Raw genomic sequence first — 12,545 nt, forward strand, 5'->3', positions numbered from 1 at the left:
TTACTTATAAAGTGTTGTCATTGTAAATGGGCTCTATAATGAATATTAATGAGGCCCAAAACTCTTTATTTCAGGGTGAGTTGATCCAAGAAGTCCAAAAGGGGAGTAGATGCCGAGTATGTGAACTTCAACCTGCTACGTAGCTTCCCAGATAATATTATTCTCTCCTTATCTCTTTTCTTTCTGATTTCGATTAATAGCATTAAAGGAAAAACTTTTCAGCAAAAAAGATTTTGATTTCTCTCTGTTCTTATCTCTTCTCTGGTCGAGAAGTTTAACCTAAGATCTTTGATTCAATCGTGTGTAAAACCAGAATGCAAATTCAGAAATGAAATGAGAAAAAGAAGACAAACACAAAGAGATATAGTGATTCAATGATTATTTCCATCTACATCCACTTTAGAATTGATATTCAAGCTTTATTCATCCTTCAAGATTACAAACTTCAGATTCTACAAAGATAAGCATATCCTCCCAAGCTCCCTCTCAAACTTAGTTTTCCGAATGTATTTTTTTTATAGTATTTATTCATTTCTATTTATATCTTTCATTATAGATAACAAAAAAGAAAATAAAGCAGCTAACAAAAATATGTTGTTATTGTAACTCTTTAACAACTTTTAATTGTTTTTCTTGATTGGTTTGATTTTAATAGGAGCTGGAGCTTGGAGCTGAAGAAGGAGTTGGGGTTTCTGGTTCATCTTTTCAACAAATCTCCATCTTGAAGCAAAAACACCCTGAAGATCTTCAACATAAGGTAATTATTTTCCCTGATTTAAATCTACTACTTTGAGTAGATTTAGACAATGATCGAACTTAGGTCTTGGTAGGGCTTTAGTTAAAAAATTTGCTATATTGTCCTTTATCCTGACCTTTTGAATGTTGACTATTCCTTTCTCCATGATGTCTTTGACAAAATATAGTTTTACATCAATATACTTTGTTCTATCATGATATTGCTGGTTTTTAGTTTAATGTATTACACTCTGGTTATCATATAATAACTCTACTGATTCTTGTGTAGCCTAGCTCAGTAATTAAACCTTATAGCCAAATTGCTTCTTTAACTGCTCCTGATATTGCTATGAATTCGACCTTATGTTTCACTTCTTGATTGTTTTCTCCCAAGTATTTCTTCATATAAACCTACTTATAAGGAATGACTTCTTTGTTAATTGGTTTATTAGTCAGCTCCCACGTATTATTTTTGTAAAGTGAGTCAATTTCACTCTTCATAGCTGCAAGTGATGCGTTCTGTTCATGCGATGAACTAATGATACTTATGTGAATTAAACGCTTAGTTTTCTTCAGTCAAACCCAAGTGCAAATTTGACCAAAGTTCCTGGTGAGTCCAAGATCAAACGTAGGGATTGCTTGTAAATATGCGATGAAACTAAAAATATATGATCTTCGCGTGTAAAAAAAATGTTCAAAGGAGATTGGATAAATAAACTTAAATCTAAATATGCGATGGGGATTATGTCTAAAGTGAAGCAGTGTATTGGATAACAGTTATGCGATAGGAGGTTTGGGAAGAACTTTCACTAACATTTTCTAAACAACTGAATGAAATATGCGATCAAGTTATACACTCAATATTACAACCAGCAGTTCTCAGTGTCTTTTGCTACATTATCTTATCTCTAAGATGCATACGATAGGTGTAATATGCAGAGAATGTACTTATTTCTAAGGAACAGTTTCTCTCGTTTTATGTAGTCTTAATCTAAATTCTCTCAAACTTAGATTAGCTTTACTTAGAATAATTTCTTAATTGATTCAAGCAACAAATTTAAGTATGTATAAAACAAGTTGATCGCATGATTCCTCCAATTATATAGTCATGTTAGCTATAATCTTTCCAACCCATGAAACGATTTAGCTATGCATGATATAGGTGAAAATGATAGACAAGATATATAATAAACATGTATTCATACTGAAATTCTTAATTTGTCAATGTAATAAATACAATACAAATACACAAAAAGAGAAAGGGTCAGAGAATCAAGCTGTGGTTCGCAATGTCTTGCTTCCCCCAGCTTGTTTTACATTTGCTTCCTTAGATAATTGAACAAAATGATCTTTTTCTTTCCCTAAAATCCTAAGCTCTCACCAAGGAGTCTCTATGGAAGAATGACAGACGTTTCAATCAGAATCCCTTCTCAGGGTGTTCTTCTTGTCTCCCACAATGTATCCCCTAGTATAATAAGAACTTCGAACTCATAATTCTAACGACTATTACTCTCACTATTCACATATATATCTCTACGTGCCTCTGCATGGAATTTGCATGGGTATTTATAGGTGTTCACGATCACTACTTTTCTTAAGCTCATGATTACGTTGATGGGGTGCATTAAATTCCATATTCTGCTACACCGACTGCAATGTGTCAGTGGTTCATTGAATCTTCAACAAAGCTTTCATGTCAGCCACCAACACAACTTGTGATGTGACACCCACCGCCCAAGTCATGTTTTGCCTCATCACTTGCAGTCTATGTGATCGTCTTCATTTTCTTCTCAGGTCGCTTCTTGCTTTGAACACATTAACGGGCATGCGATCACGTGATCATCAGACTTCAAAAGGGTATACTACACAGAAGTAGTAAAATTAGTTTGGGATTTCAATATGTTATGCGTTAGAAGTAAGTGATCGTATGCTTTGCTTTTTGTATAAATTTATTGACAATTTTATCTAAGTTGTGTGCCTTTGCCTTGTTATTTTAAATAAAAGAGATATAATAACTTGTATTTTTACATATTATCAGCATGCCATTCATTCTTCTCTTCACTTTTTAAGGCTTCCTCAAAATTGTTAGGTTATTCACTATCGTCATCAATATAGTGATTAGAAATGCAATCAACCCTTGCAAATCTAGAAAGAAGTCTGGTGGTCCTTCTTTCTCTGTCTCTTGAAAGAAGCTAGTTTTCTAGATTCTTAGTTTGTTTTTTAGTTCTATCTTTAGAAGTGCTTGGAACATTTGAGAGTTGTACTTGTTCATCTATAGTTATAGAGGTTTCAATTATAGGATTAACTTCAAATGTGAGCTGGAAGGAGGGTCAAATTGATCTTTCTTAGCTGATCGATCACCTTACTATTTCAAAATTCATATAGGACTCATTCTCCTTGAAGATTACATATTTGCTTATTAGACTTCTATTAGAGCTGAAATCCCAAAATTTAAAGCCTTTTACTCCATCAGAATACTCTATGAACATGCATTTCATGGCTTTAGGTTCCAGCTTACTTTGTTTAATATGAACATAAGCAGTGCATCCAAGAGACTTTAGAATTGACAAATCAGGTGGTGTTCCTCTCCATTTTTCTTCAGGGGTTTACATATCAATAGAAACACTAAGGCTTCAGTTGCTTGTAAAGGTTATTATGGCTAGAGCTTACGACCAAAAATCCTTTGCTATTTTTGCATCAGACAGCATGCACCTAACCCTTTTCATCAGTGTTCTATTCATTCTCTCTACAACTCCATTCTATTGAGGAGTATAGGTTACTGTTCTGTGTCTAGTTATTCCACACTCAACACAAAGAGAGTTAAAATTATCCCCTAGAAATTCTAGGGCATTATCAATTATGAAGAATTTAATTTTCCTCTTAGTTTGAGCTTCTCCCTTGGTCTTCCAATTTTTAACACAAAAAGAGTTAAAAGGTCTGATCTTTAGATTTAAGAGAATAGATCCACACTTTTCTAGAAAAATCACCAATAAGAGATAAAAAATACCTGGAACCTCCGAAGGAAGGAGTTATTGCAGGCCCCATAAGTCTCCATGAATATAGACAAGGATGGCCTTGGTAGAATGAACCCTTTTTGTGAACTTCATTCTCTTGGACTTCCCAAGCACACAATGTCCACATAAACTGAGTCTTGTGCCTCTGAATCAAACCTTGCTTCAAGAGTTCATTCAAACATCTTTCACTAATATGTGAAAGTCTTCGATGTTATAATTCAAATTCACTATCCTTCTCAGTTTTTGACACTAGAGCATACTTAGGTTGATTAACCTTCTTCAAAACATATAATATATCAATTTTCTTTCGAACAAGGATTTTCCTTCCCTGTTTTTCTATCTTCAAAGAATTTCTTTCTCCAATGAATGTACAGTCTTGGTCATCAAGCATGTCTAAAGAGATGAGATTTCTCTTGAGTTTTGAAACATGCCTAACATCTCTTAAAAGTACTTCTCTGTTATCTAAAAGTCTTAGTAACATTAAGCCTCTGCCAATGATTTCATACTCATTGTAATTCCCTATGTAAACTGAGTCTCCTTCCTCTAATTTGTAATAAAAAAACCAGCTCCTTTTGGAAGTCATATGATAGGTACATCCTGAGTCTAAAACCCAGTCTCCCTCCTTAGTTTTAGAGTCCATGGTTTTATTGTTTGCAATAGCAAGAGCCCAGTGTAATAGGTTTCTTTACCAAGAAGCTTTTGATATCTACCATGCTCCCTTGACATCCTTTGATTGTCACTTCTGAAGTCCCTATTTCTAGTTGAATCATTTCTTCCATATGGCTTATATCTTCTATTTGTTGGGGTTGATGCCCTAAATCTCGTAGCGTCTTATAGTTTGTAAACCTTGTATGAACAAACTTGTATGTGATTAATAATATTTGATATTTTTATTCACTTTGTCTATGAAATATGTGATATTTTAGTTGCATTAACCATAAACCAATAAACTAACATCCAAGGTTATCGTTGTAACTTAAACATGTATGTGGAGACATACAGGTGGATCATGTTTAAGTAATAACCTAAATGGTCTGTAGTATATGGATAAGGCTGGATACCTTATCCTGGGTGACACTACGAGTATGGACCGTTTTGTAGATGTTATAAATGTTGTCAAGTGCTACTAACGATCTGATCCTGGTCATTCATGTATTAGACATGCGATCGGGGATATTCTATATAAAGAAGTTTGTATAAGATCGGTCGCGCAATGCTTAGTCTTATTATATAACACCGTTAATAATAAAGACTTTAATTTCACTAGGATGACCATAGGTAACACGACCTTAATCCTGAGTGACTTGTGAACTCCTGTCTATGAGGGCGATCTTTTTATTTATATGGGTGAGAGTGGCCAGATCGTCGACTCAACAAGCCTACCATTTTGGGGATTCGTTTGATTTGGGAGCTGCGAACTCAGCTACACAAGAAGGAATTCACTCATTCCCTGAAGCAGGGGCAAGTAGATAAATTACTCCCTTAAGGGCTGATTCTGGGTCTTGAATAATGTGGCGCCACACCCTCCCCTGGACCGAAAGGGGTTTAGTCATAGTAAGACTGATCAATTGTTCATTAGAGGGATCGGTGATACTTAAGGAGTTAAACGATAATTTGGACCAGTTGTACTTACGAGCAATTTGTGAAGGGTCATCGTACTGTTGATTGGTTATATCTAATGGATATAGAAATATATTTGTAGTGCGAAGAGTGCAGCTATCGGTCTTTAGTGAGTGTCCGACAGTTAATGGATGGTGGATAATGTAATTAAAGAGTTTAATTCATTATTCACGCAACGTTGGAGCTTCAAGCTATAGGTTCATAAGGTCCCCTTGGTAGCTCAAAAGAATTTAGTTGAGAATCAGTTATTGGGTTAATTTGTATTATTCAAATTAATAAGAGGGAATTTAATTATATATGATATAATTAAATTGATTCAATTATATATGATATAATTGTTATAATGTATTTGATACATTATAGTTTAATTGGAGGAATAAATATTTGAATGTGTTTCAAATATATTTTCTATGAATGAGATTCATAGTTGTTAAATTTAATATAAATATGGTTATATTAAATGCTATAAAATAGAGAAAATGAACTATAGTTTATATTGTATATGATGCAATATTAAAATTATAGGTTATAAATATAATATGATAAGTTGGTTATCTTATTTATTTATCTTATTTATTATTTTGAATAATAATTCATTTTTTCTCTCTAACCACCTTAGTGGGTAGTTGAGTAGTTTTTATGGCCAGTGAGATAAATAAAATAAGATTTTATTTTTCCATAACAAGTCTATACGATAGGCTTATACACTACACGGTTGAGAAACTTGCTATACGATACAGAGTTTCTTCAATCTTCTTCCTCCTCTAAACTCAAAATCCCTCCTAACCAAAATAGTCAGAGCCCAAACTCCTGGACTCTCACTCCGAGCATACTGATGGTTCCAAGTGGTCGTGTCTTCTATTTTCGTTCGTGATTTTTTTTAAGAGAGTCTTCAAAGTTGCTATTTGTTGAGTTCGTGAAAGTTCGAGGATTTTACGAGAAGAAGTGTTCTTCATTGGTATAATCTCTTGAACTCTATTTCTAGTTTAAAAAGCATGTTGTATTTTACTTAAAATGTATAATCTGTATGTTTTACTGTAAATTTGTGTTTTCAATCTAAATAGAATTTGGACAATCTACTTCCGCTCAAGGATCTCTTTAAATGAGTTCCTTCACTGTTATCATCTTTTTTTATGATATTTTACCCTTTTAGGAAAATTTCTCTTGAAATGTCCTTCCTTATAGCAAATAAAGCATTTCAAGGTTGGTCTCTCTCTATGCATTTTCTGATCCTTGTTGAAAGAGCTCTTCTTAAATTGATTCTTACCTTTAAAAAATAGGAACTCTGCACCACCAGCACTCTTACCTTCTGCTTGTAAATCTAGTTCTCTTCTTTTTAGGGTTGTAATGACATTATCTACTGTCACATTCTCTTTTCCATATTTCAGGGTTGTTTTTACCTCCTCATATGTGTCATGAAGTGAGTTAATTAGCAAGGCAGCTTCACTTTCTGCTCCTAATTTCTCCCCGGATTGATTAAACTCATTTGTACGTCTCTTAAATTCATCTAAATTTTCATTCAAGGATTTGGAGTGATTCATTTTAAAGGAGAAGAGCCTTTCTTGAGTGTACAACTTATTAGGAAGGTCCTTTTTATCGTAGAGAGCCTATAATTTCTCTCATACTTCATGTGCAGTATTTTCATTTATGACTTGTCTGAGAACACTGTCAGAAATTTTGAGTATTAGAGTTCCATATGTAATTTCTTCCATGTTTTGTTTATCTTTAGTACTAAAAAAGGTAGGCAGGGACTTTGGGTCATCCAAAACTTTTAGGTCCTTTTGTGAGATAAAAAAGGCCTTGACCCTCTCTGTCCAAAGTGTAAAATCTCCAACTCCATTGAACTTCTCAATTTCGAATTTAGCAGTTGCCATTCCAAGAATTTCAAGAATCCGAATTGTGCTCTCTCAAGAATTTCAAGAAACTGACCTATGACCTCTCAAGAACTTCAAGAAACTAACATGTGCTCTAATACCAGTTGTAAATGAGCTCTATAGTTAATATTAATGAGGCCTAAAACTCTTTATTTCAAGTTGAGATGATCAAATAAGTCCAAAAAAGGAGTAGATGCCGAGTGTATGAACTTCAACCTGTCGCGTAGCTTCACTAGATGGTAAGTATTCTTCTCTCTTTATCTTTTTTCTTTCTGATTTCGATTTGTAATATTAAAGGAAAAACTTTTCAACAAAAAGGATTATGATCTCTCTATCTATTCTTATCTTTCTCTGGTTGAGAAGTTCAACCTAAGATCTTTGATTCAATCGTGTGTAAAACCAACATGCAAATTCAGAAATGAAAGAAAAAGATAAGACAAACAAAAATATGTATAGTGGTTCGGTGATTATATCCACCTACATCCACTTTAGAATTGATCTTCAAGCTTTATTCATCCTTCAAGATTACAGACTTCAGATTCTACAAAGACAAACATATCCTCTCAACCTCCCTCTCAAATTTATTTTTCTAAATGTATGTTTTCTTAGTTTTCTGAATGTATGTTTTTTTTACTCACTCATCAAGAGAGTATTTATTCATTTCTATTTAAAATTTTTATTACAGATAACAAAAAAGAAAATAAATCAACTAACAAAGATAAGTTGTTATAACTCTTTAACAACTTCTAACTGTTTTTCTTGATTGGTTTGATTTTAATAGGAGTTAGAGCTTGAAGCTGAAGGAGCTGGGATTTTGGTTCATCTTCTCAACTGTGATTTTATCATTTTAACTTGACATCTCACTTATCAACTTAGAGATATGCATAAGGCACAACTCTATCCAAAAAACCTACGGGGTCGGGGCCTCACGGGGACCCGCCCCGAACGGGGCAGGGAATCCCCGAATACACGAGGAATGGGGGAGGGAGTGGGGAATTTTTTTCTCCATTTACAATTCGGGGTTGGGGACGGGGAATATATTCCCCATCTCCGGCCCCGCCCCGTTTTCCCGTCCCACTCCGACTTTGTATATAAATTATAAATTTTTAATATATATATATATATTCATACTAATAGACTTTATTAAGATAATTATGGATATTTTAATTATTTAAGTTCAAGATTTTTATTACTTTAATTCTTTAGATGTTGTAATATTTAAAATATGATGCTCTAAATGTTGAATTTTAATTTTTACAGATTATGAGAACTTAGCATTTTAATTATATATTTTTTAAATTGCATGTGTATTATTGTTTTAATTAGTAAAATTGATAATATTTCATTAAAATGAAAATTTCATTGAAAATGTTTAAAGAAATGTAAAAAAAATATATTTTTAATTGAAATTAAAAAAAATGTTATAAAAAAATAAAGACGGAGAATTTTTCCCTACGGGAAATCCGATCCCCGCGGAATCCTGTGGGGAATCCCCGCCCCGTTCCCTGCGAGGAAATTCGCGGGGACGGGGAATGGAATAGGGGGCCTGTCCCTGCCCCGTCCCGTGGACATCTTTAAGGCATCTCCATGAGGTATTTCAAGTCCATACAAAAGTCAAATTCCTTAGGCATGTATTTGTCAAGGTTGTATTAAAAAGAAAAAAACAAAAAACTCTTTAACCAACTTAACAACAAAATTACTTAAGTTAGATTTACAGGTAAGTAATTTCCAATAACTTTGGATTTAGATGTTAGTTCTAAAATGACAAATATATGTATAATGACGAATTACAAACGGGCACCGTATCATGTGTCTCATATAGTTCTCTCACTCATAGGTCTTTGGCCTTTAATTAAATCAAATTTTTAAGCCCTTTTTTTTAACTTCATTCTAGACAATCCAACCAGAAGGTAGCTACTAGAGATGTCTACGAGTGGGACTGACAAAGTCTTCCCCATCCCTGTTCCCGCCTTCTATTTCATTTTCCATTGCTGCAAACTTCCTTACGGAGAATGAGGGCGGAGATTCCTTGTGGAAAAAATTCCCCATCTTTGTTTTTTTTTTTTTTTTTTTTCCAACATAGCCAAGCAATCAATGTATATTTCATCCTGTGAAAAACAAATATTTGAAATATATATAAGCTATGGTAAAACAAAGATTCAAAACTTGAGGAATATGAACAAATGAATAAAGGGGTCTTATGCTTTGGTGGCGGCATAACCATAGACAGTATACAGGGAATATGGACATGTTTGGTTTCTAACTTTAATTAAAGAAAAAAAATTCCTACTTTTGTTGGAGCTTTCTTCTTCTTTTTAATTGATGAAGTCTTAGCAGAATCAATTTTCAGAAATTGAGAAGCAATTTTTTCAAAAATTGCAATAGCAGATAAGTGGAAATGGGTAAAGATCAAGTGAGACAAATTTCGTTTATTTTGCACATCAAACCCTTTATGTTGCTTCAACCAAAACTAATTTTGCCTTGATGGAACTGAAGAAATAAGAAGAAAAAGAAGATAAAATATCAGATTTGAAACATACCTTGACTGATGGAAAATGGCCGCGGCGGGTGTGAGGTTTCCGACAGAACACGTCGGAGAGGGGAGGAGAGGAAGATGACGGCGGCTGGGCAGCGTAACTTGATTGAAACGGACGCTGGCTTCGAACTCGCAATAAGAGAAGACAATGAGGACTTGAGGAGAGATGCTGGGCTTGGAACTTAGAAGAGATGAGACTTGAGAGAGGCAGCAACGCTGGACTCATTTCAGGGTTTTTAATATATATACACACAAATAAATAGAGATGTTTCCCACTCCCTTCCTGTTTACTGTGTATTCGGGGATTTCCTGTCCCATTCGAAAAAACCTATTTATTAATTGAGAATTGAGAGTGGAAAAATCTATGGGTTCCAACATGGGGTTTTTGAAGATGTAACTATAAAAAATTCATTATATATTTAGAGGTGATATTTACAATTTATCGTTCAATTTTTAACAATTTAATCTCTATCATAAAAATTTTCATTGAAATAAAATGTCATTTTTTTAATTGTGTAATAACTTAACTTTTATATATAGTTTTATAAATACATTTGGTTCTTGATCAATTTATCGATCAATATAAGTAAGAAGTTCATTAATTGATGATCTTAGTAATATTTTTATGTCTAGAACTAAATTGTTTTAAATTTGATTAAATTGTTATATATAAAAATTAAAATACTATAACAATAATTCGAGGACTAAATTGGTTGAAAACTCGCACCCAAAAGTATTACTCAACCAAATAATAATCAATTTCATCAGACATCAACTGAGCTAGATTCTTCTTCCCTCTTAGAATTACTCAAAAGTACACACATAACACAACTTAAGATTAATTATCATTGAAACTTATTATTTATCTATTGATGGCATACAAGGCTATATTATGCATTAAACATCTTTTTTTTCTAAAAAAAACTTAGCTGATATAAATAATAATTGCAACATTATTCAAAATGTAAAGTAAGTTTTAGTAATTTAAACATAATATTATGATCCCAATTAGTTGAAGTTGACTGAGTACTTAGGCTGCTTATTTGGAGAGAATAAACCCCAATGTCTCTCAACCTCAGGAGGAGTTGTCTTCTCATTCTCATCAAACATAGCAAACAAATAAGTTTCAATAGCCCTTCCTCGTCTCTTAGGAGTCCCTTGATTCACATGTTGAATTAGATTGTTATTGTAAGTCCTTGCATTGTCTACCGTTGCGGCGTCCCCATGGTCCGTCGGCCAACCAGTTTCCGACACAACAATCTCCAATGATCCTCCACCACTCTTCTCCAAAGCAGAGTAAACAGCATCCAAAATAGCATCAAACAAGTTCTGGTAATTAAGCTCCCCATCTCCAATTAACGATGTCCCAGTAAAAATGGCATAATCAAGTCCCATTCTTGGAGTGGTGACATAACTAAAGTATGGGTACAAGTTGACAAGCAACGGCGAGCTATTGTCGAGAAGGAAGCGGAAGGTCGGGTTGAGAATTGGAAGATAGTTGGTGTCGAAGGAGCCTTGTGAAGGAGGGAAGGACTGGGAAAGAATTCCAGTGTCGAATGCGGTGGAGACTTTGATTTGGCCTTGTAAACCAACAGCTGAAATTGCGTTTTGGATATTTTGCATGGCGGGTACGAGGAATGTAGCAGCTTCTTCGTTGGTTTTTATTTCGTTTCCGACAACAATGTACTTGAATTTTACGTCGGGAAAGTTGAGGATGTTCTCTTGAACCCATGCATTAGCGTTGTCTTGGGTGGCAGCCATAGATCGAATTTGATCGTTGGGGATGCCGAGCATGAGCTCAATGTTGGAGCCTCGAAGGGCATCGAAAGTAGGTTGGTTTGGAGCGTAAAGTCGCATTCTTTGGATGTTGTTTTGTTTGTAAAGTTCGATAACTTCTTGGGGAGATGGTAAGTCGTTCCCGAGTTGTCCGTAGCATACCCCAATTTCAGCACCTGCATCCAATTTGGATAAATTAAATAATTATTATTATCTCGAACAACAATGATTAGGTTGCACTTAATCACATACTCTTCGTTTTTGTATATAAAAAGAAATCATATTTTTGAAAAAAATACAAAACTATCACATGGCAATTTTTTATTGAACAACTTCCTAAATGTAGGAACACCCAAGTATTTTTCTATTCAGAAATGAAATCATATTTTAGGTGTTAAACCACCCTCCAACAAAAAGGATAAAAACTGTTTAAAAAATAAAATGCTAGGACTCAGAATTTTTTAATAAAGATTACACATTGAAGACCATTCATATATATATATATTTCTTTTTTTTTTTTTTTCCTATTGTAGGTTAACATTCATGAATTTAGAGGGAGAGGGACAGAAACCTGCTATCTGCAAATTTGCCAGTTGCAAAGAAAGAAGAGACAAAAAGGTCAAAGTGGAAAGGGCTTTGGCATTGGAATGGAAAAGGTTTGCCATGGAGAGAGCAAAAAACAAATAAAAATAAAATTTTAAAAGAAAAAAAGGGATTTTTTTTCCCTTCTATGCTTAGAGTAATGCTTCTTATTTATGAAGTAGCTTGATTTTTATAATTAAAAATTTGCCTTGTCTTTTGGTTCAAGACTTCAACTTAGGGTTGACTTAGAAAAGTTGCTAGGAGAGTATTTAATTTTACGAGAAGAAATTAGTGCTTATAAACGAGTAGATGGAAACATTGGAATTTTAACTGGTCAAATTTGTATATATATATAATTCTAACCAGAACATTTCCATGGAATTAAGAAGGTTGAACACTACAACACCA

The 12,545-nt window shown here is 33.8% G+C and overlaps 1 protein-coding gene across 1 annotated transcript; it reads right to left on the minus strand.

The window, feature by feature from the left end:
• Nucleotides 1-10,611: 10,611 nt before the first annotated feature.
• LOC120083403 (glucan endo-1,3-beta-glucosidase, basic isoform-like) lies at nt 10,612-12,288 on the minus strand. Its single transcript, XM_039039157.1, has 2 exons — nt 12,127-12,288; nt 10,612-11,731 (listed from the first exon to the last, which is right to left on the minus strand). The coding sequence occupies exons 1-2, from the start codon at nt 12,218-12,220 to the stop codon at nt 10,788-10,790; spliced, it is 1,038 nt and encodes a 345-aa protein (XP_038895085.1). The 5' UTR covers nt 12,221-12,288; the 3' UTR covers nt 10,612-10,787.
• Between the last annotated feature and the right edge of the window lie 257 nt (nt 12,289-12,545).

The sequence above is a fragment of the Benincasa hispida genome, chromosome 8 (genome assembly GCF_009727055.1).
Source record: "Benincasa hispida cultivar B227 chromosome 8, ASM972705v1, whole genome shotgun sequence".
Lineage (NCBI taxonomy): Eukaryota > Viridiplantae > Streptophyta > Magnoliopsida > Cucurbitales > Cucurbitaceae > Benincasa > Benincasa hispida.

Bases quoted from the DNA above. Each gene is read 5' to 3' on its own strand.
- LOC120083403 (XM_039039157.1), bottom strand. From the start codon at position 12,220: ATGGCAAACCTTTTCCATTCCAATGCCAAAGCCCTTTCCACTTTGACC. The intron at 11,732-12,126 runs GTTTCTGTCCCT...AATTGGATGCAG, and splicing joins GGCAAATTTGCAGATAGCAG to GTGCTGAAATTGGGGTATGC.